At 40.8% G+C, this 25,012-nt stretch overlaps 1 protein-coding gene and 1 pseudogene across 6 annotated transcripts in view; both read left to right on the top strand.

Annotated features, from left to right (window-relative positions):
• ATRN (attractin) overlaps positions 1-25,012 on the top strand; it is a 171,456-nt gene that overhangs the window by 112,573 nt on the left and 33,871 nt on the right. For 5 of the 6 annotated variants that reach the window (XM_089896619.1, XM_022592878.2, XM_089896620.1 and 2 more), the window contains 2 exons: positions 433-511; positions 2,259-2,416. In XM_089896619.1, coding sequence (XP_089752745.1) covers positions 433-511; positions 2,259-2,416 — 237 coding nt within the window. Of the gene's footprint in view, positions 1-432; positions 512-2,258; positions 2,417-5,256; positions 5,487-25,012 lie in introns of those variants that run through there. The other variant, XM_089896621.1, reaches the window with a different exon arrangement.
• LOC149747468 (membrane protein BRI3 pseudogene) lies at positions 19,760-23,068 on the top strand (annotated as a pseudogene).

Raw genomic sequence — 25,012 nt, 5'->3', positions numbered from 1 at the left:
ATCCCATATACTTTTTTTTTAATTCAACTAATTTATTTATTTGGTTGCACTGGGTCTTGGTTGTGGCAGGCGGGCTCCTTAGTTGTGGCATGAGAACTCTTAGTTGCAGCATGCATGTAGGATCTAGTTCCCTGACCAGGGATCGAACACGGGGCCCCTGCATTGGGAGCACAAAGTCTTAACCAGTGTGCCACCAGGGAAGTCCCTAAATCCCATATACTTTTATGGGAGGGAAATGAAATTTGTTTGGGGTATATTGCTTATGTTAAGGTTAGAAATTTTGCTGTTCTATAAGCATGAGTTTCTCTTAAGACATTAAAGTATCTTTGTAATTAAGAAAGTTGAGAGCAGTAAAATTTAACTACTGCTTTCTTTTAAAATCAGGAAACTGTTACAGTAATTCATTTTCTAATTATTTGTACATCTCATCAGCAAAATAGGGATTTGGACATGTTCATCAATGCCTCCAAAAACTTCAACCTCAACATCACCTGGGCTGCCAGCTTCTCAGGTAAAGACATACCTAGAGAAGACCTTCCGAGTGGAGATAATTGATTGAGAAAGAGTTGAGAAAAGGGGCTCTGGAGACAGACAGATGGGTTTGAAACCCACTTCTGCCACTTATTAGCTGAAAGACCTTGAGCAAGTGTCTAAAATCTATCTTTAGACCCTTAGGGTTATTCATCTTAAAGAGAAGGTAATAATACTTATACTGTAGATTAAATTTGGCTGTACCTGTCAGTGCCTGCCATGGTTATCAAGATCAGTACATGCTCACGACCCCTGCCCTACTACCACCATTAATACCATTGCTGCAGCCTCTGCTGTGGTGCTGCCATCATCATCTCCATCCATGCTTCAGAAGTGAAAAATGCAATTGACTCAGTTTCAAGAAATGGAAACATTTTTAATAGAATGAGATTTTAGTAGGTACAGGGGAAAATGTACTTTGGGAATTAAATAAAACTCCAAGAGCACAGCTTTTGCTGTCTTGTTTATCTTACAGTGATTTACTAAAGATCTTCTGAGCAGAAAATCTAAAGAAAGAAAGGGTGGCCCTGATGTAGTGGTTAAGAATGTAGCTCAGCAGACCTAGATTTGAATTCTCCCTGTTACTTGTTTTCTGAGCCAGTTTCCGCAGGTATGAAATGGGATAATAAAAACAGCCGTGTAGAATGTTCTGAGTATTAAATGAGATAATAAATGAAGTACTCAGTGTAAGTGCTAGAAACATGGGATATTCTCATCAAATGGTAATTATGTTTCATCATCATTATTACTATCACAATACTGTTTTTTGGTCAAAACACAATCAATTAGACTGAAACAAAATAAAAACATTACTTTGCACATCACTTTGTGTTCATCATATCTTAAAAGATTGTGTAGAATTCAGAAAAGGTTCAGAAACTTGCAGTGAGGAGAGGTCTTTAAGAAAAAGTCTGAATTATCAGAGCCTTTGTTTGGAGAAAGGTGGCATCCCTGAGTATGTGATTGATTTACAATGACAGTCTCAATGAGGACCAGCCAATCTGGCTTCAGTCACAGGATTTAACTCACACTTGGGAAAAGCCTATTTCATGAATCTTTATAAACACTAGAATTCCTGGCTGAGGGACAATGTGGAATGTTGAAGGACTACCTGGGAATAGGATAGGTTTATATCAGATTGGGGGGATTTAGAGTCAGTTGTAGCTGGTAGCAGAAGGGACTGAGTGACCCCTAGAGCTCCTTCCTCCCTGCTGCTGTTGAGACTTGCGGTCACTGCTAGTTAAAAAGCGAGGGCTGAATCCTTGTCCCTGGTATGGGAGATCTAGAGCACTGCCAAACAGGTTTAAGGGGGCAGTGCAAAGCAAGTGAAGTGTTGTGGGCAGAATGAATGCCATTGCTTGTTAATAGGATTCTAGTGGTATCTGGATTTTCAAAGCCACATGTAGCCTGTTTCTGTGGGAGGAGTTGTAGGGGATCCTGGTAAAGCCATTTGGGTTAAGGGCATAGGCTTGTGTATCAGCCCTCCCAGCTTCAAATCCCAACTCTACTTCCTGCCTATGTGACCTGAGCCAAGTTACTTATTTTTCCTGAACCTGAGTTCTCTGATGTGTAAATGAGGATAATAGTTGTTACAATTAAATGAGATCGAGCTCTTAAAGGCCATTTCTGGAACATAGTGTTTAATAAATGCTATTATCATTATTATTAGTGAGGGCAGATTCGGTCCCCTAAAAAGTCTCTTTATTTCATACTTTTCTTCCTAACAGCTGGAACCCAGGCTGGAGAAGAGATGCCTGTTGTTTCAAAAACAAACATTAAGGAGTACAAAGATAGTTTCTCTAATGAGAAGTTTGATTTTCGCAACCACCCAAATATCACTTTCTTTGTTTATGTCAGTAATTTCACCTGGCCCATCAAAATTCAGGTAAGAAGTGCTTTTTAGTCTCATACTTGCAAAGATGGTGAAATGTCTGTAGTGAAACTAAATTCACTAATCTGTAACTTGCAGTAAACGAAATGTACAATATTAATATTGTTTTGGCTTTGTAATATCTGTGGTAAAGGAGTGCTGAGCACATACCATAAAAGAAGATTGTAGTGGGGCTGCCTTAAATCACTTGTGAAGGAAATTTATAAGCACTTTTTAAATAAATTTATTTTTATTTATTTTTGGCTGAGTTGGGTATTTGTTGCTGCACACGGGCTTTCTCTAGTTGCAGCGAGCGGGGGCTACTCTTAGTTGCGGTGCTTCTCACTGAAGTGGCTTCTCGTTGCGGGGCACAGGGTCTAGGTGCGTGGGCTTCAGTAATTGTGGCACGTGGGCTCAGTAGTTGTGGCTTGTGGGCTCTAGAGCACAGGCTCAGTAGTTGTGGCGCACGGGCCTTGTTGCTCTGCGGCATGTGGGATCTTCCTGGCCCAGGGATCGAACCCGTGTCCCCTGCATTGGCAGGTGGATTCTTAACCACTGTGCCACCAGGGAAGTCCCTGTAAGCACTTTTGAAAGCAAGTTGATATATAACAGATTTGGTAATTACAACTGTATTTATTTCTTCATTAAGGACTTGTCACTAAAAAGCCTGTAGAGCTACACAAAGAGCTTCAATTCTGGAATGAGTAAGGTGCATATAAATGAAGCAAACACACATAACCAGTGAAAGCTGGCGTATGGAAAGTGCCATATGAGAAGATCCCCAAAATGCTATCAGGTTTTAAAGGAGCACAGGATGGAGGGTGATGGGGACACAGTGGAGGACAGTATAAGGTCGCCTTAAGCGTTTTAGGCCTTATAGTCAGACAGATGCAGGTTTGAGCCCTGGCTTGCTCTTGTACAATTCCTGTAGCCTCTCCACGACTCAGATTCTTTGTACATGTGACCTGAAAGGGTAGGTCTAAGGGTTCATGTTGCCTGCTGCAGCCACTGCTGCTATCAGCCTGCCCCTTTTCTCTGTTCCCAGGGGACCAGTGCACTCCCTCTTATCCAGGCTTGACCCATGGCCCCGTTTGTGCTCTTTATAATCATCTGCCACTATGTCTTTGAGGCCTTGCCTCAGTACTTTCTGCTTTAACCCCCTTCATTTTGGGTAAAGGTGTGGAGTTCCGGGAAGGGCGGACTTTTGTTTGTTTAATTTAATTTATTTTTTATACAGCAGGTTCTTATTAGTTATCTATTTTATACATATTAGTGTATATATGTCAATCCCAATCTCCCAATTCATCCCACCACCACCACCACCCTTTTCCCCACCTTGGTGTCCATACGTTTGTTCTCTACATCTGTGTCTAAGGGTGGACTTTGGAACAACTGGTTCACCTTTAGCCGTGGAAGCGTGGTCACTAGACTGGGGCTCTGGCTGCTTGCCAACTTTCAGTAGTGTGATCAAGTGAAGCAAGTCACCACTGATCATTTGGGATGGGCTTGAAATCTTGTTCTGGTGGGTATGTGTTCATGCCTTGGGACTGTAACTAAAGAACAGTCAGTCACTCTTTTCCTTTCTGGAATGTAGAGGACAGGCTCTGTGTTGTATTTTTTTCTCACCACCCTCTTTTTCTATTTAGATGGTCCACAGATTTGTTTATCCTCTAATCTGCTTCTTCCTTTGTTCTTGCACACTCTCTGCTTCCCTTCCCAGCTAGCCTTCTTGTACGCATTGACCACACTCCCTGTTTGTTTCCTCTTATCCATTCACCCATCAGCCCGCAACAGTCTGCCTTCCTCCTTCACCACATCCTGAAGCTGACTGCCACGGTGGACTCCAGTGACTGAATTCTTTAGTCCCCTTCTCCTTCTCATTGCATGATTTGAGTCAGCATCTTTCCTGCCTTCCTGGTCCTTTCCCTGATTCTCTGGCCTGTCTTTTTAAGGAATCTTCTTCCTTAAACACTGAGGTTGTCTGAGATTCAGGCCATGGTTCTCCTCTGTCTTTATCCCACTTGTAAGACTTATTGTACTACTTCTGTACTTGTGATTTTCGGTACTCTGTCTTCAGCCCTGCTTACACTTGAACTCCAGACCAGTGTTCTTAGTTGCTGCCTAGGCATCTCTACCTGGACGTTCACAAGCTCCCTGTACTCAGGGAGTTATTCTTGTGATCTTAGCCCCAAACCCTCTGCTTCCTTTCTAGTGAATGGCACCACCATTTGTCCTATTGCATAAGCAATAAGCATAAGCGTTCCTGGAATAAATCTGACTTGGCATGTATGATTTTTTACTTTATCTATTGCTGGACTCAGTTGGCTAATATATTGGTTAGAATTTTGTATCTATCTCATGAGTGAGAAAGTCCGGTAATTTTCCTTTCTTGTCTTTGTTATGGTTTTTATATCAAAGTTAAACTAACCTTTGTTTATAAATTGAGGAGTTATCTCTCTTTCTCACTTCTGAAAGACGTTATATAAGATTGGAATTATATGAATATATGAACCTTGCATACTTGATAGATCCCTGTTGTAAAATCATTTGATTCTGGTGTTTTATTTGTGGAGTTTTCTTTTCTTTTTTAATTGCTGATTCAACTTCTTTAATAGTTACGGGATGTTTTGGATATTCTCTCTCTATTTGCATTACTTAAGATAATTTTTTCTAGATGTTAATTTATTTCATATGTTTTCAAATGCATTGACACAAAGTTGTTCACACTGTCCTCTTTTCTAATCTTGGCAGCATCTGTGCTTAAGTGTATTGAATCATATACTTAAAAATGGTTAAAATGGTAAATTTTATCTTAATATATATTTGCCCCAATTTTTTAAACTTTAAAAAAACAGACCAGAGGGCAGACAGCAAAAGCAAGAAGAACTACAATCCTGCAGCCTGTGGAACAAAAATCACATTCACAGAAAGACAGACAAGATGAAAAGGCAGAGGACTATGTACCAGATGAAGGAACAAGATAAAACCCCAGAAAAACAACTAAATGAAATGGAGATAGGCAACCTTCAAGAAAATGAATTTAGAATAATGATAGTGAAGATGATCCAGGACCTCGGATAAAGAATGGAGGCAAAGATCGAGAAGATGCAAGAAATGTTTAACAAAGACCTAAAAAAATTAAAGAACAAACAAACAGAGATGAACAATACAATAACTGAAATGAAAACTAGACTAGAAGGAATCAATAGCAGAATAACTGAGGCAGAAGAACAGATAAGTGACCTGGAAGACAGAATGGTGGAATTCACTGCTGCAGAACAAAATAAAGAAAAAAGAATGAAAAGAAATGAAGACAGCCTAAGAGACCTCTGGGACAACATTAAACTCAACAACATTCACATTATAGGGGTGCCAGAAGAAAAAGAGAGAGAGAAAGGACCAGAGAAAATATTTGAAGAGATTATAGTTGAAACCTTCCCTAACATGGGAAAGGAAATAGCCACCCAAGTCCAGGAAGCGCAGCGAGTCCCATACAGGATAAACCCAAGGAGAAACACACCGAGACACGTAGTAATCAAATTGACAAAAATTAAAGACAAAGAGAAATTATTGAAAGCAGCAAGGGAAAAACGACAAATAACATACAAGGGAACTCCCATAAGGTTAACAGCTGATTTCTCAGCAGAAACCCTACAAGCCAGAAGAGAGTGGCATAATATGCTTAAAGTGATGAAAGGGAAGAACCTACAACCAAGATTACTCTACCCAGCAAGGATCTCATTCAGATTCGATGGAGAAATCAAAAGCTTTACAGACAAGCAAAAGCTAAGCGAATTCAGCACTACCAAACGAGCTCTACAACAAATGCTAAAGGAACTTCTCTAAGTGGGAAACACAAGAGAAGAAAAGGACCTACAAAAACAAACCCAAAGCAATTAAGAAAATGGTAATAGGAACATACATATTGATAATTACCTTAAACGTGAATGGATTAGATGCTCCAACCAAAAGACACAGCCTTGCTGAATGGATACAAAAGCAAGACCCATATATATGCTGTCTACAAGAGACCCACTTCAGACCTAGGGACACATACAGACTGAAAGTGAGGGGATGGAAAAAGATATTCCATGCCAATGGAAATCAAAAGAAAGCTGGAGTAGCAATACTCGTATCAGATAAAATAGACTTTAAATTAACGAATGTTACAAGACACAAGGAAGGACACTACATAATGATCAAGGGATCAATCCAAGAAGAAGATACAACAATTATAAATATGTATGCACCCAGCATAGGAGCACCTCAATACATAAGGCAACTGCTAACAGCTGTAAAAGAGGAAATGGACAGTAACACAGTAATAGTGGGGGACTTTAACACCTCACTTACACCAATGGACAGATCATCCAAAATGAAAATAAATAAAGAAACAGAAGCTTTAAATGACACAATAGACCAGATAGATTTAATTGATATTTATAGGACATTCCATCCAAAACCAGCAGATTACACTTTCTTCTCAAGGGCACATGGAACATTCTCCAGGATAGATCATATCTTGGGTCACAAATCAAGCCTCAGTAAATTTAAGAAAATTGAAATCATATCAAGCATCTTTTCTGACCACAACACTATGAGATTAGAAATGAATTACAGCGGAAAAAACGTAAAAAACACAAACACATGGAGGCTAAACACTACGTTACTAAATAACCACGAGATCACTGAAGAAATCAAACAGGAAATCAAAAACTACCTAGAGATAAATGACAATGAAAGCACGACAATCCAAAACCTATGGGATGCAGCAAAAGCAGTTCTAAGAGGGAAGTTTATAGCTATACAAGCCAACCTCAAGAAACAAGAAAAATCTCAAATAAACAATCTAGCCTTACACCTAAAGGAACTAGAGAAAGAAGAACAAACAAAACCCAGAGTTAGCAGAAGGAAAGAAATCATAAAGATCAGAGCAGAAATAAATGAAATAGAAACAAAGAAAACAATAGCAAAGATCAATAAAACTAAAAGCCGGTTCTTTGAGAAGATAAACAAAATTGATAAACCATTAGCAAGACTCATCAAGAAAAAGAGGGAGAGGACTCATATCAGTAAAATTAGAAATGAAAAAGGAGAAGTTACAACAGACACCGCAGAAATACAAAGCATCCTAAGAGACTACTACCAGCAACTCTATGCCAATAAAATGGACAACCTGAAATAAATGGACAAATTCTTAGAAGGGTATAACCTTCCAAGACTGAAGCAGGAAGAAATAGAAAATATGAACAGACCAATCACAAGTAATGAAATTGAAACTGTGATTAAAAATTTTCCAACAAACAGAAGGCCAGGACCAGATGGCTTCACAGGTGAATTCTATCAAACATTTAGAGAAGAGCTAAAACCCATCCTTCTCAAACTCTTCCAAAAAATTGCAGAGGAAGAAACACTCCCAAACTCATTCTATGAGGTGACCATCACCCTGATACCAAAACCAGACAAAGATACTACAAAAAGAGAAAACTATAGGCCAATATCACTGATGAACATAGATGCAAAAATTCTCAACAAAATACTAGCAAACAGAATCCAACAGCCCATTAAAAGGATCATACACCATGACCAAGTGGGATTTATCCCAGGGATGCAAGGATTCTTCAATGTATGCAAATCAATCAATGTGATACACCATATTAGCAAATTGAAGAATAAAAACCTTACGATCATCTCAATAGATGCAGAAAAAGCTTTTGACAAAATTCAACACCGATACATGGTAAAAACTCTCCACAAAGTGGGCATAGAGGGAACCTACCTCAACATAGTAAAGGCCATATATGAAAAACCCACAGCAAACATCATTCTCAATGGTGAAGAACTGAAAGCATTTCCTCTAAAGATCAGGAACAAGACAAGGATGTCCACTGTCACTGCTGTTATTCAACATAGTTTTGGAAGTCCTAGCCACGGCAATCAGAGAAGAAAAAGGAATACTAAATTGGAAAAGAAGAAGTAAAACTGTCACTGTTTGCAGATGACGTGATACTGTAAATAGAAAATCCTAAAGATGCCACCAGAAAACTACTAGAGGTAATCAATGAATTTGGTAAAGTAGCAGGATACAAAATTAATGCACAGAAATCTCTTGCATTCCTATACACTAATGAGAAAAATCTGAAAGAGAAATTAAGGACACACTCCCATTTACCATTGCAACAAAAAGAATAAAATACCTAGGAATAAACCTACCTAGGGAGACAAAAGACCTGTATGCAGAAAACTGTAAGACACTGATGAAAGAAATTAAAGATGATACCAACAGATGGAGAGATATACCATGTTCTTGGATTGGAAGAATCAATATTGTGAAAATGACTATACTACCCAGAGCAATCTACAGATTCAATGCAATCCCTATCAAATTACCAGTGACATTTTTTACGGAACTAGAACAAAAAATCTTAAAATTTGTATGGAGACACAAAAGACCCCGAATACCCAAAGCAGTCTTGAGGGAAAAAAATGGAGCTGGAGGAATCAGACTCCCTGACTTCAGACTATAATACAAACCTACAGTAATCAAGACAATATGGTACTGGCACAAAAACAGAAACATAGATCAATGGAACAAGATCGAAAGCCCAGAGGTAAACCCACGCACCTATGGTCAACTAACCTATGACAAAGGAGGCAAGGTTATACAGTGGAGAAAAGACAGTCTCTTCAATAAGTGGTGCTGGGAAAACTGGACAGCTACATGTAAAAGAATGAAATTAGAACACTCCCTAACACCATACACAAAAATAAACTCAAAATGGATTAGAGACCTAAATGTAAGACCGGACACTATAAAACTCTTAGAGGAAAACATAGGAAGAACACTCTTTGACATAAATCATAGCAAGATCTTTTTTGATCCACCTCCTAGAGTAATTGAAATAAAAACAAAAATAAACAAATGGGACCTAATGAAACTTAAAAGCTTTTGCACAGCAAAGGAAACCATAAACAAGAGGAAAAGACAACCCTCAGAATGGGAGAAAGTATTTGCAAACGAATCAACGGACAAAGGATTAATGTCCAAAATGTATAAACAGCTCATGCAGCTCAATATTAAAAAACAATCAACCGAATCCAAAAATGGGCAGAAGACCTAAATAGACATTTCTCCAAAGAAGACATACAGATGGCCAAGAAGCACATGAAAAGCTGCTCAACATCACTAATTATTAGAGAAATGCAAATCAAAACTACCATGAGGTATCACCTCACACCTCTTAGAATGGGCATCATCAGAAAATCTACAAACAACAAATGCTGGAGAGGGTGTGCGGAAAAGGGAACCTCCTCTTGCACTGTTGGTGGGAATGTAAACTGATACAGCCGCTATGGAGAACAGTATGGAGGTTCCTTAAAAAACTAAAAATAGAATTACCATATGATCCAGCAATCCCACTACTGGGCATATACCCAGAGAAAACCACAATTCAAAAAGACACATGCACCCCAATGTTCATTGCAGCACTATTTACAATAGCCAGGTCATGGAAGCAACCTAAATGCCCATTGGCAGACAAATGGATAAAGAAGATGTGGTACATATATACAATGGAATATTACTCAGCCATAAAAAAAAATGAAATTGGGTCATTTGTAGAGACATGGATGGATCTAGAGACTGTCATACAGAGTGAAGTTAGTCAGAAAGAGAAAAACAAATATCGTATATTAACGCATATATGTGGAACCTAGAAAAGTGGTACAGATGAACCGGTTTGCAGGGCAGAAATTGAGACACAGATGTAGAGAACAAACGTATGGACACCAAGTGGGGAAAGCCACGGAGGGGGGGGTGATGAATTGGGCGATTGGGATTGACATGTATACACTGATGTGTATAAAATTGATGACTAATAAGAGCCTGCTGTATAAAAAAATAAAATTTTTTGTAAAAAGCAAGATTCTTTTTAGACAATGACAAGCTGATTCTAATATTTATATAAAAAGCAAAGATTCTAGATTAGCTATAACAGTTTTGAAAAGAGGAATAAAGTGGGAAGAATCGCTATATGAAATATTATTAATACTTCCTATTTAGCTACGGTAATCAAGACATTGTGGTTATTGTTGGAGAGATAGACACATAGATCAATGGAACAGAATAAAGAACCCAGAAATAGAACCACATAAAAACATCCAACTGTTTTTTGACAGAGGTGCAGTCAATTCAGTGGAAGAAGGATAGCCTTTTCAACAAATAATGCTATAACAATTGGACAACCGTAGGCAAGTAAATGAACTTTGACCTAAACCTCACATCCTACACAAAAATTAATTCAATGTGGATCACAGGTTTAAATGTAAAATGCAAAACTAAAACTTTTAGGGAAAAAATAGGAGAAAATCTTCATATCCTCAAGCTAGGCAGAAGATTTTCAGATTTGACAACAAAAACATGACCTATGGAAAAAAATTAATAAATTACCCACATCAAAATCAAAAACTTGGGGCATCCCTGGTGGCGCAGTGGTTGAGAGTCCGCCTGCCGATGCAGGGGACGCAGGTTCGTGCCCCGGTCCGGGAAGATCCCACAAGCTGCGGAGCGGCTAGGCCCGTGAGCCATGGCTGCTGAGCCTGCGCGTCCGGAGCCTGTGCTCCGCAACGGGAGAGGCCACAACAGTGAGAGGCCCACGTACTGCCAAAAAAAAAAAGCTTTTGCTCTGTGAAAGACACTGGATGAAAAAAACAAGCCATAAGGCTTCCCTGGTGATGCATTGGTTAAGAATCTGCCTGCTAATGCAGGGGACACAGGTTCGAGCCCTGGTCCGGGAAGATCCCACATGCCGCGGAGCAGCTAAGCCCATGCACCACAACTACTGAACCTGCGCTCTAGAGCCTGTGAGCCACAACTACTGAGCCCACATGTCACAGCTACTGAAGCCTGCGTGCCTAGAGCCCGTGCTCCACAACAAGAGAAGCCACCACAGTGAGAAGCCCGCGCACCGCAATGAAGAGTAGCCCCTGCTCGCCGCAACTAGAGAAAGCCCGCGTGCAGCAGCGAAGACCCAGTGCAGCCATAAATTAGTTAATTAATTTTAAAAAAAGAAAAAAACAAGATAAGCTATATACTGGGAGAAAATATTTGGAAAAATATTTCTGACAGAGGACTTGCATCTAGAATATAAAAAGAATTCTCAAAACTCAACATTAAAGAAATAAACAATCCAATTAGAAAATGAACAAAATATATGAAGAGACATTTTATCGAAGAGGATATAAGTATGGCAGATAACCACATGAAAGATGTTCAGCATTAAAAGCCATTAAAAAAATGAAAACCACAATGAGAACATTGTATTCACAAGGTTTCATTGAGTTGGTCAATTTTTTAAACTGGTGAAAAATTGGAAATAACCTAAAATAAACTATTGTAAACATCTTCATTAAAAAAAAAACAAAACCCACAATCAGAGGCAATTCCTTGGTGGTCCAGTGGGTAGGACTCCACCCTTCCACTGCCGAGGGCCCCGGTTCAATCCCTGGTCAGGGAACTGAGATCCCACAAGCCATGAGGCATAGCCAAAAAAAAAACCACCCCACAGTGAGAATGAGATATCACTACACACCTATCAAATGGCTAAAATTTAAAATAGTGATAACACCAAATGCTAGAGAGAATGCAGAGAAATTGGATCATGCATACATTGCTGATAAGAAGGCACAGCCAGTATGGAAAATAGTTTGGCACTTACTATACTTAACGCAGCAATTGTATTCCTGGGCATTTATCCCAGAGAAATGAAAACTGATGTTCATACAAACACCTGTATACCAATGTTTATAGCACCTGTACAGCAGCAATATTTAGCTTCATTCATAATAGCCCCAACTGGAAACAACCCAAGTATTTCTCAACAGGTGAATGGTTAAACACACTGTGCTACATACATATCATGGAGTATGCAATAAGAAGAAACAAACTATTGATACAACTTGGATGAATCTGAGGAAGTTTTGCTGAGTGGAAAAAAAATCTTAGAAATGTACATGCTGCACGATTCCATTTATGTAACATTTGAAAATAAAAATTTTAGACCAAAAATAGATACAGACCTACTGAAGCTTCAGCTTTCTCTGACTTCTACTTGACCCTCTTTTCAAAGGGTTCATTAGATTAGGTCAGACTCACCCACTCTCAAGGGGAGGGGATTATACAGGATATGCACATCAATATAGTAGGAATCTTAGGAGCCATATTAGAATTTTCTCTGCCACTGGCTATATTTGGAGTGGGGCTAGCAGGGTTAGGTCGTTTCTCTAACCCCAGGGAATTTGAGCTCTAGGCTCTAGTCAGTACAATTTCAATTTGATAATGCCTGCTAACACTGCCAAGTTACAGATCACATACAATTGTAAAATATTTTATTTGGGTTCTAGTAACTATAATTTACTGACTTGTTTTAAGTTCAGGTTGTTTTCATACTGACATACCTTATTATATTCCAAATCTGATTGAACTTCAAGCTTTGTTTCTTATAGTTGAAAACTGATTAATATTTTTAAGATTCTTAGTGAAAACCTTGACTTATATTGCTGGCGTTTTTCCCATTTGGAAAGAGGGCTCTGTGCGTATAAACGGGCTTTTGTGCTGGAGATAGCTTTGCTGTTGCCAATTCTGACTTCCAGTTTTTTTTTTCCTCCCATTGCCCTGTTGCTCCCCACCCTCTGAAAGTCACTGAAATGGTCATTTCCTTCTGGAGGGATCTCTTCCCCACACTTACATTTTTAAATACTTTTTTCAAGTTTAAGACTCAAAGAGATGATTTTCTACCTGATTTTTTTGGTCCTCTTTACCTGGACTGGATCACTCACTTGAATAAGATCCACTTATGAAAGCTGCATTCAGGAGCACTTTCGAAAATAAATGATAGCATGCTCACCATTTAGTTTGCCAGGCTTCCCTTGAAAAAACAGGTAAGTTCTGTTGAAAATATGTCTTTTTGCTCATTGTTACAAATAGCTGCAGTATTCATGAACAATGTGACTGGACCCTTGGCATCATGTATTCTTGGTGTCTTCTCAAAAGAACCTGATCAGTGCTGGTTCTTTCTATACTTGGGACTGTATCTGGGTGTGTGCTGTGTGGCAGGCTGAGCTTGCATCTTCCTGGGCAGATGTGGGTATGTTCTCAACAGAGGGGGCTGCACCTTTCTGTATTGCTTTATATTCCTCAGAGCCTTAGTCTTTCTAGGTGTAGTTAGCTTTTAAATACACACTTAGAGACCATATAGATTTAGTTAAAATGTGGAGACTTATTTAAGGAAGAGAATAGGAAAACGTCTAAATGGTTCAGTGTAGGTCATGCAGTTAAATTTCAGTACGGCTTTCAATGCATACAAAAGCCTTTTTTGTCTTTGATTCTCATTTTTTAAAGCAAAATAACTGAGGCAATTTAATTCTCTACTCAGAAATTCGTGTAAATATTAGTGTTTTAAAAATGGTAATGGTAAACTCAAGTTCTTTCACTCTGAACTGACCCCAGGATTCTTTTCCATAATTAGGAACAGATCAAAACCTACAACTGCTAACTGAGGGAGTTTGCAACTAACTATAAAAATCTTTGTAGATTCAGTTTAAAATTGTAAAAAACCACCCAGACTGAAAAGGCCTGTGTGTCAGAGGGTGGTGGGTGTGTTGGGTCAGTTGTGCCTGGTTTCTGGTTGGTTGCTCTTGTGGGTGAGTGCCCCTCGCTCAGCCTCTGCTTTCAAAACGTGATTCTAGATGTTCCCCCGAGTCAGCAGGACTCACCTGGCTTCAGCCATGGTTATAGTTTGGGAGGGTAGGTATTCAAAATAGAGAATGCACAGGTAGACATTGTGTGTGAGGTGGGAAGATGGGTGGTGGCGCTGGGATTCTGGCTTGTTACAAGCTCTGCAACAGAGGTGGTTATTGTAATGTGGAGCTAATATTAAAGTCCTCTCCATGCTGGGTGTTTCATTTGCTCGTTTATGTGAGAGGCTAGTGTTCACAAGTAAAGGCAACACAGAATTTATATTGAGAACTGGGCATTCATTTAGATGTCAGAGTTATGTTTATGGATGCTAATAGGATTGCGTTACTAAGCAAAGGATGTATGAAACTTTTGTTTGTTTTCACTCAGATGTACTTTTTCTAGTAACAGCTTTATTGAGATATAAGTCACATACCATACAATTCACCCATTTAAAGGGTACAATTTAGTGATTTTTAATATATTCACAGAATATTTTAGAATGTTTTCATCACCCCCAAAATAAACCCCATACCCAGATGCAGTCCCTTCTCATTTCTTCCTTCCTCTAGCCCCTGGCAACCACCAGCCTACTTTCTTTCTCTATGGATTTGCCTATTTGGGGCATTTTATATAAATTGAATCATGTAATAGGTGGTCCTTTGTGACTGGCTTCTTTGACCTAGCATAGTGTTTTCAAGGTGCAACCATATGTAGTATGTTTCAGTACTTCATTCCTTTTTAAGACTGAATAATAGTCTATTGTATGGATAAACCACATTTTGTTTATCCATTCATCTGTTAATGGATACTTGGGTTGTTTTCACTCTTTAGCTGTTCTGCATAGTCAGATATACTTCTAAAGTTTATATTTATTTTATGATAATGTATACACATAGCTTCTGGTATTAGGTGTCTGTACCTTAAGGATTTTAAAAATTATAAAGCCACGAAATACATTTAGAACTAAACTTAAAGTATAAATCTGGAGTTCCCTGGCAGTCCAGGGGTTAAGACTCTACGCTTCCAACACAGGGGGTGCAGGTTCGATCCCTGGTCGGGGAACTAAGATCCTGCATGCCTCACGGTGCAGCCAAAAAAGATAAATAAAGTATAAATCTGTCTCAGTTTCAGATGGCATTTAAATTTCCTGTACAACCTCATGGTTTTCATCATGATCATTATTTATTATTCCTTCTTCTTAAAAGTCTCCTCTCCTCTACTTTTCAGCTGTGGCTTTGACTGTTTCTTCTCAGTTCAGTGCCATTGTCCCCTTGGGTTTCCTCTGGGCCCTTTTCCCTGGATAGTCCCATCCACACCATCTATGAACACCACCTATGGCTGGGATGGGCAAATCTTTCTCTAGTAGAACTCTCTCCTGTGATCTCCATAGCTAGGACCCACTAGACTTCCTTTAACATTCACTCACTTAGCTGACTTTCTGACACAGAGAGGCAGCCATGAGGGGACAGCAGGAGCCATGCCAGATACTGGGAGGTGCCCCCGTGCTCGTGGACACCCTGGGAGGAGAAGGGAGTGCCCTGTGGTGCCTGAGTCTGCACGAGCTGGGGCAACACCAGAGCTGAGCCCTAAGAAACATGAGTTCAGTGTTCTGGGTGGGGAAGGGGCATGTCCAGTCACTTTCCAGAACTACTAGGAGTTTAGCTGAGCTGAAGTGCCTGTTCTGTGAGCAAGGAGCTGGAGAGCAGGGCAGACCAAAGCTGTCATGAAGAGACTGGGGCTTCAGCTGAGGAATTTACACTGTAGCCTGAAAACCGCTGGGAGTTATTGAAATGCTTTAAGCCAAGAAGTGACCAAGATCAGTGTTTTAGAAAGATGCCTCTGGCAGCAGTTACGAAAATGGATTGGAAGGACCAGGGCTGGGTTGGGGAGTCTTATTTTGAAACCCAGGGGAGAGGTCCCTCTGATGACCCTTCGGCATATCCCATAGCAGCTTCTTTTCCTCGTCTGTGCCTCTGCAGTCATAGATGTGTCTGGTTTTTCACTCTACAAAGATTTCCTTAAGGGCAAGAGCTTTTTTATATTTCTGTGTCATAGCATAGTGTTAATCAACTGTAGACACTCCATAAATGTGCACTAGATGAACGCATAGTTGTAGATGAGAGCTTTATTCTCGGTATCAGAACTTTGGGTTTTTTGGCAACTTTTGTAACATTTATATAGGTAATGGCAGCTTTTTTCTGATATTGTCAGCATGATTGTTGACCAGTGCTGAAGAGCCAGCAGGGGTTAGAGACCAAGAATTTATTGTCCCAGTCTACATAGTGTGGTGTTAGAAGATTGAATTGTTCTAGGTTGGAATCTTGTCAAACTCTCAAGAGTTGAGAAGTAGAAGAAAAGGGAAGGATGAGGACACAAACATCCCTAATTTTACAAAGAGGGTAGTTAAGGAATACTGGCTATATTGAAATACTTAATGAAATGATAGGAAGTCTGGGATTTGCTTCAAAATAATATGATCACGGGGAAATGGGTAGAGTATGGATGGATAAAATAAGATTGGCCGTGAGCTGTAATTATTAAAGCTGGGTGATAAACACATGGGGTTCATTATACTATTCTCTCTACTTGTTAAAAAGTTTAATATTTTCCACAATAAAAAATTTTTTTTAGGGATAATACAGATGATTGAACAAGAAATAAAGGTCCAAATATATTATTTAACCTCCCAAAACTAGCTGCAAGAATATGCCTCAGCTGGGCCTGCAGCCTAGGCCACCTGGGACATATCTCAGAACTGACATTCTGTTCTCCTTTGCAGGAAGCACACAGCACTGTACTAGAGTTTTACCAGTTATTAGCCACTGTCAGGCAGTTTTAGAACGATCAGAGGGCAGGAGAAAAACCTCCTCTCCCTCAGCCCAGCATACTTCACCCTGGTGAAAATGGCAAAGGGAGCTTCCCTGAAAGCTACTGACTTCTCCTCCCCACCCCACAAGCAGGGGTGCATCAGAGACCTGAGGGCTCCTCCCCATGGGCCTGTGAGGTTTGTGAAGCTGCTTTCCAGTGGGCATGGCTATATTGTCTTCTGCTCCTACAGCCTTTTGTGGGTGCAAGGCACATCCCCTCCCTGAATCCAAGGGTATTATATCCAGTTCCTGTCTGTTTTGGCATCTTTCCATCACCATCACCCTCAGGATAACAACATAGAAATTATAAATTATAACAGAGGCAGTAAAAATAGTGATATAATTCTACTGGGGGATTGGGGGGTGGGGGCTGATGGCCTAAATCTCCTTCTAATCTAGTAGGAAGTTAGTAAGTGATGCCTAAAATAACTAGATCAAGAAGTAACAAAAAACAAAATGAAACAAAACAAAAGCCAACTTATTAGTGATAAAAAGGTAACCCCCCAGAAGAACTGAACAGAAATCTAATTAAAGGTGAGGGCCTCTGGAGAGAAGCCTTAAGAAGAAGAAGAGAGACTTCCCTGTTGGTACAGTAGTTAAGAATCTGCCTGCCCCTGCAGGGGACACGGGTTTGAGCCCTGGTCCGGGAAGATCCCACATGCCGCGGAGCAGCTAAGCTCGTGCTCCACGACTACTGATCCTGCACTCTAGAGCCCGTGAGCCACACTACTGAGCCCACATGCCACAACTATTGAAGCCCGCGCGCCTAGAGCCCATGCTCCTCAACAAGAGAAGCCACCATAATGAGAAGCTCGCTCACTGCAACGAAGAGTAGCCCTTACTCACCACAACTAGAGAAAGCCTGTGCGCAGCAACGAAGACCCAACGCAGCCATAAATAAATTAATTAAAAAGAAAAAGAGGGGCTTCCCTGCTGGCGCAGTGGTTGGGAGTCCGCCTGCCGATGCAGGGGACACGGGTTTGTGCCCCGGTCCGGGAGGATCCCACATTGCTGCGGAGCGGCTGGGCCCGTGAGCCATGGCTGCTGGGCCTGCGCGTCCGGAGCCTGTGCTCCACAACGGGAGAGGCCACAACAGTGAGAGGCCTGCGTACCGCAAAAAAAAAAAAAGAAAGAAAAAGAGGAGGGGGTGGGGAGGAATCATTGATTGTTGATATTTCAACCAGGTATGTGTAGTTCTTAATGGTTTTTAAATTATTGATGAACATGATAGAATGAAATAGGGATTCTGGAGAGTGGTGAAAATGAATGGCTGGAAGGAAATTTGAGGAAGAGAGCCCAGAGGTTGACAGTGGACAGATGGTGAGTGTTAGCTTACATGTCAGGAATGAGCGGGTTGGTAGTGTTACCCAGTCTTGAGGCTCTGACCAGAGCTTGGGTATATAGTTTCTGTGCCTGCACAAACCAGCATTAGGTGGGTGGTGTGTGAGGCTAGGTGATGGTCACTGGGATCCAGTCCAGGGCCTATGATCTCAACATAGAGTTCCATATAGAACTTAGGTTTAGAAAAAAAAAAAAGAAAGTGGTTTTGTGTCACGGCAGTGGCAGCACTAGACTCAAGTTAGGATATGCTCAGCCAGTAGTCATAGAATCTTCCATCCTTGCCACAGCTGAGGCCTAGACTGGAAAGCTATTTGTAAACAGGCCTAAGTTCTTATGGGAGGAATCAGTCCTCTCCTGGCCTTGCAGTGTTCAGAGTTACGTGGCAAGATTGGCAAGGAGCCAGGAGGAGCCAGAGGGCAGCCATGACCACTTATAAGCCCTCTCTGGTCCTAATGTCAGGTCTTTGGCATCTGCAGAGCCTGGGCTCTTGGGGAGAGTTGAGGAGCAGATGGGCCATAGTCGGGAAGGGCTCCCTGGCCAGGTGGAGCTGAGCCCTGGTGGAGCTGCTGGCCTCAGGGGGCCAAGGGAGCAGCCCACAGAGGTTCTGCCATGTGCATATAGACCTTGGGTTTTCTTAAAGCCTGACGAGTGCTGCCTTGAAGCTAGAAAACTTCACCTCACAGGGCAGCCAGCTATCCTTTCCCATCCTCTCCCTGACTTAAATGCTTGTAACAGTGAAGACAGTTCTTGGTGGAGAAGATAAAGGCAAATTAGAGGTTCTCCTTTTTCAAACCTTCTGTATTAAACAGTGATCTTTCCCTATTCATTCATTCATTCATTTGTAACTGCTTTGTGGATTGTACGTATAGATGCAAAACACCAGTGTTAAAAAAAATTGTTTTGTGGCAGTTGAGTATGATAAGTGTCATACTCACTTATTTTTACAGTAAGCTTGGGCTCAGCCTATACCCACCATAGTTGATGAAATTCGTTCTCAGCCTGTATCCACAGAGCCCCGTCCCCTTCCCTCAGAGACATGCAGAAACCTCAGGGCTTAACTGAGTCCAGAGATTTTCATTCACTGACTGCTACTCCTGGTGCCCTGGCCCATGGCCATGAGGTTTGAAGGCAGCTGTCCTCACTCCCATATGTGACAGGCTTGGGTGCAGAATAATCGCTGGTGCTTCAGAGCCTCACCAAGGCCTACCGTGCAGTTACTCCTTATTTCTCTGTACTTTCAAAACTCTAAAACATCCTCTACATTTCCTTCCATTTCCTGGTTTTGAGGTTTGGGCCAGGCCATCTTCCTCTACCCCCACTTCCTCACCCCACACCCACCCCTGGGGAAGATCCGCTGCCGGGCGTCTGGGAGTCCCCGTGAGTCCGAGCTGGAGCCGAGTCCGAAAGGGAGCGGGGGCGCTAGCGGGAACCAGGCTGGGCGCAGTGGGCGCCGCCCGCCATGAACCACAAGCCCCTGCTGCAGGAGCAGCCTCCCGCCTACAACCTGTAGGGTGGCATGGGCTACTTTTTGCGTAGCCCACACCGCTACGGCGCCCTCCCAGCCGCCGCCCTACCCCTACCTCCTCACAGGGCTACCCACCCACCACCCCAGGGTCTGCAACATCCACAGTCGGAATGTCACCCGGCACCCTGCCACTTCCATCGTTGTCGTTGGAGGCTGCCCTGTCTGCAGGCTCGGGGTTCTGGAGGACTCCTTCACCTTCCTGGGCATCTTCTTGTCCATCGTTTTGATCCCCTTTGGGTTCATCTGCTGTTTTGCCTTGAGGAAGCGAAGATGCCCCATCTGTGGAGCAAACTTTATTTAAAGGAAACAACACACCTGGCTTTCCCACACCCAGTTATATTTTCCTAATTACACCCACCCCAGTACCCAGGACGTAAGGCAAGGCTTCCCATCCTGTGTGAGGTAGCAAGAACCAAACAGGGAACCAGAAGAATTCCAGGGCCACCTTTTCATCGAATGGTGCTGAGCGATCATTTGTCACCGTCAGTCGGAGTTTCACAGTAGCAGAGGGGTGTTCTCCACTGGGAGGGTAGAAAAGAAATGTTGGCAGAAATACTCCAAGACAGGAATTTGATTTGAAAAGAGCTTGTAACTACTGCTCTTGCTCTGTAAAATTGTATAGCTAATATAAATTCCAGACATTTTCTGAAGGAAGAAAAAAGAACCTTTGCTTCTCTTTGAAACCTTGTAACTTTGGAGACTTACATGATAAACATTCAACAAAAGAAAAACACTTTTAGAGTAATGTGAGTCTTGGGGACCAGCCACACTGGCAGCAAGGTTATATAGGTTCTTTTTTAATACATTTATTTATTTATTTATATCTTATTTTTTGGCTGCGTTGAGTCTTCATCGCTGCACGTGGGCCTTCTCCAGCTGCGGCGAGCGGGAGCTTCTCATTGCAGTGGCTTCTCATTGCAGAGCACGGGCTCTAGGCTTCAGTAGTTGTGGCACATGGGCTCAGTAGTTGTGGCTCATGGGCTCTAGAGCACAGGCTCAGTAATTGTGGCTCATGGGCTTAGTTGCTCCACGACACATGGGATCTTCCTGGACCAGAGCTTGAACCCGTGTCCCCTGCATTGGCAGGCAGATTCTTAACCACTGCGACACCAGGGAAGCCCTATATAGGTTCTTTATGATTTTAACTTGGACGTGAATGTGGTGTGGCTCTACTTTAGCAAGAAATCAGGCTAATGGTTGGGATCCCATATGCCCTTAGGAGTGTTATGTGGCACAGGGCACACAGACACTGGATGGGTCTCCAGAAGGTGCCATTAGCATCCAAATTTTTTGGCACCCTACAGTGAGTATAAAATCACCTCGTGGATTTCGTTAAAACACTGAAGACATACTAATGTTTTGTTTTTAATTTTTATTTTGTTTTACATCTTTATTGGAGTATAATTGCTTTACAATGGTGTGCTAGTTTCTGCTTTATAACAAAGTGAATCAGTTAAACATATACATATGTTACCATATCTCTTCCCTCTTGCATCTCCCTCCCTCCCACCCTCCCTAGGTGGTCACAATGCACTGAGCTGATCTCCCTGTGCTATGCGGCTGCTTCCCACTAGCTGTCTATTTTACGTTTGGTAGTGTATATATGTCCATGCCACTCTCTCACTTTGTCACAGCTTACTCTTCCCCCTCCGCATATCCTCAAGTCCATTCTCTAGTAGGTCTGTGTCTTTATTCCTGTCTTACCCCTAGGCTCTTCATGACATTTTTTTTTCCTTAGATTCCATATATATGTGTTAGCATACGGTATTTGTCTTTGTCTTTCTGACTTACTTCACTCTGTATGACAGACTCTAGGTCCATCCACCTCATTACAAATAGCTCAATTTCGTTGCTTTTTATGGCTGAGTAATATAACATTGTATATATGTGCCACATCTTTTTTATCCATTCATCCGATGGTGGACACTTAGGTTGTTTCCATCTCCTGCCTATTGTAAATAGAGGTGCAATGAACATTTTGGTACATGACTCTTTTTGAATTATGGTTTTCTCAGGGTATATGCCCAGTAGTGGGATTGCTGGGTCATATGGTAGTTCTATTTGTAGTTTTTTAAGAAACATCCATACTGTTCTCCACAGTGGCTGTATCAATTTACATTCCCACCAGCAGTGCAAGAGGGTTCCCTTTTCTCCACACCCTCTCCATCATTTACTGTTTCTAGATTTTTTGATGATGGCCATTCTGACTGGTGTGAGATGATATCTCATTGTATGTTTGATTTGCATTTCTCTAATGATTAATGATGTTGAGCATTCTTTCATGTGTTTGTTGACAGTCTGTATATCTTCTTTGGAGAAATGTCGATTAAGGTCTTCTGCCCATTTTTGGATTGGGTTGTTTGTTTTTTTTGTTACTGAGCTGCATGAGCTGCTTGTAAGTTTTGGAGATTAATCCTTTGTCAGTTGCTTCATTCGCAAATACTTTCTTCCATTCTGAGGGTTGTCTTTTGGTCTTGTTTATGGTTTCCTTTGCTGTGCAAAAGCTTTGAAGTTTCATTAGGTCCCATTTGTTTATTTTTGTTTTTATTTCCATTTCTCTGGAAGGTGGGTCAAAAAGGATCTTGCTGTGATTTATGTCATAGAGTGTTCTGCCTATGTTTTCCTCTAAGAGTTTGATAGTTTCTGGCCTTACATTTAGGTCTTTAATCCATTTTGAGCTTATTTTTGTGTATGGTGTTAGGGAGTGATCTAATCTCATACTTTTACATGTACCTGTCGAGTTTTCCCAGCACCACTTATTGAAGAGGCTGTCCTTTCTCCACTGTACATTCCTGCCTCCTTTATCAAAGGTAAGGTAACCATATGTGCATGGGTTTATCTCTGGGCTTTCTGTCCTGTTCCATTGATCTGTATTTCTGTTTTTGTGCCAGTACCATACTGTCTTGATTACTGTAGCTTTGTAGTATACTCTGAAGTCAGGGAGCCTGATTCCTCCAGCTCCGTTTTTTTGTTCTCAAGATTGCTTTGGCTATTCGGGGTCTTTTGTGTTTCCATACAAATTGTGAAATTTTTTGTTCTAGTTTTGTGAAAAATGCCACTGGTAGTTTGAAAGGGATTGCATTGAACCTGTAGACTGCTTTGGGTAGTAGAGTCATTTTCACAATGTTGATTCTTCCAATCCAAGAACATGGTATATTTCTCCATCTATTTGTATCATCTTTAATTTCTTTCATCAGTGTCTTATAATTTTCTGCATACAGGTCTTTTGTCTCCTTAGGTAGGTTTATTCCTAGATATTTTATTCTTTTTGTTGCAGTGGTAAATGGTAGTGTTTTCTTGATTTCACTTTCAGATTTTTCATCATTAGTATATAGGAATGCCAGAGATTTCTGTGCATTAAATTTGTATCCTGCTACTTTACCAAATTCATTGATTAGCTCTAGTAGTTTTCTAGTAGCATCTTTAGGATTCTCTATGTATAGTATCATGTCATCTGCAAACAGTGACAGCTTTACTTCTTCTTTTCCGATTTGGATTCCTTTTATTTCCTTTTCTTCTCTGATTGCTGTGGCTAAAATTTCCAAAACTATGTTGAATAAGAGTGGTGAGAGTGGGCAGCCTTGTCTTTTTCCTGATCTTAGTGGAAATGCTTTCAGTTTTTCAGCATTGAGGACAATGTTGGCTGTGGGTTTGTCATATATGGCCTTTATTATATTGAGGAAAGTTCTTCTATGCCTACTTTCTGCAGGGTTTTTATCATAAATTGGTGTTGAATTTTGTCGAAAGCGTTCTCTGCATCTATTGAGATGATCATATGGTTTTTCTCCTTCAATTTGTTGATATGGTGTTGATTGATTTGCGTATATTGAAGAATCTTTGCATTCCTGGAATAAACCCCACTTGATCATGGTGTATGATCCTTTTAATGGGCTGTTGGATTCTGTTTGCTAGTATTTTGTTGAGGATTTTTGCATCTATGTTCATCAGTGATATTGGCCTATAGTTTTCTTTCTTTGGGACTTCCTTGTCTGGTTTTGGTATCAGGGTGATGGTCGCCTCATAGAATGAGTTTGCGAGTGTTCCTCCCTCTGCTATATTTTGGAAGAGTTTGAGAAGGATAGGTGTTAGCTCTTCTCTAAATGTTTGATAGAACTCGCCTGTGAAGCCATCTGGTCCTGGGCTTTTGTTTGTTGGAAGATTTTTAATCACAGTTTCAATTTCAGTGCTTGTGATTGGTCTGTTCATATTTTCTATTTCTTCCTAATTCAGTCTTGGCAGGTTGTGCATTTCTAAGAATTTGTCCATTTCTTCCAGGTTGTCCATTTTGTTGGCATAGAGTTGCTTGTAGTAATCTCTCATGATCTTTTTGTATTTCTGCAGTGTCAGTTGTTACTTCTCCTTTTTCATTTCTAATTCTATTGATTTGAGTCTTCTCCCTTTTTTTCTTGATGAGTCTGGCTAATGGTTTATCACTTTTGTTTATCTTCTCAAAGAACCAGCTTTTAGTTTTATTGATCTTTGCTATCATTTCCTTCATTTCTTCTTCATTTATTTCTGATCTGATCTTTATGATCTCTTTCCTTCTGCTAACTTTGGGGGTTTTTTCTTCTTCTTTCTCTAATTGCTTTAGGTGCAAGGTTAGTTTGTTTATTCGAGATGTTTCCTGTTTCTTAAGGTAGGATTGTATTGCTATAAACTTCCTTCTTAGAACTGCTTTTGCTGCATCCCATAGGTTTTGGGTTGTCATGTCTCCATTGTCATTTGTTTCTAGGTATTTTTTTATTTCCTCTTTGATTTCTTCAGTGATCACTTCGTTATTAAGTAGTGTATTGTTTAGCCTCCACGTGTTTGTATTTTTTACAGATCTTTTCCTGTAATTGATATCTAGTCTCATAGCGTTGTAGTCGGAAAAGATACTTGATACAATTTCAATTTTCTTAAATTTACCAAGGCTTGACTTGTGACCCAAGATATGATCTATCCTGGAGAATGTTCCATGAGCACTTGAGAAGAAAGTGTATTCTGTTGTTTTTGGATGGAATGCGCTATAAATATCAACTAAGTCCACCTTGTTTAATGTATCATTTAAAGCTTGTGTTTCCTTATTTATTTTCATTTTGGATGATCTGTCCATTGGTGAAAGTGGGGTGTTAAAGTCCCCTACTATGAATGTTTTACTG

This window comes from Delphinapterus leucas, chromosome 15, assembly GCF_059928025.1.
Source record: "Delphinapterus leucas isolate spDelLeu-1000000601 "Yukka" chromosome 15, BTC_Dleu_Yukka2, whole genome shotgun sequence".
NCBI lineage: Eukaryota > Metazoa > Chordata > Mammalia > Artiodactyla > Monodontidae > Delphinapterus > Delphinapterus leucas.
This window is presented reverse-complemented; position numbering and strand designations above follow the sequence as displayed.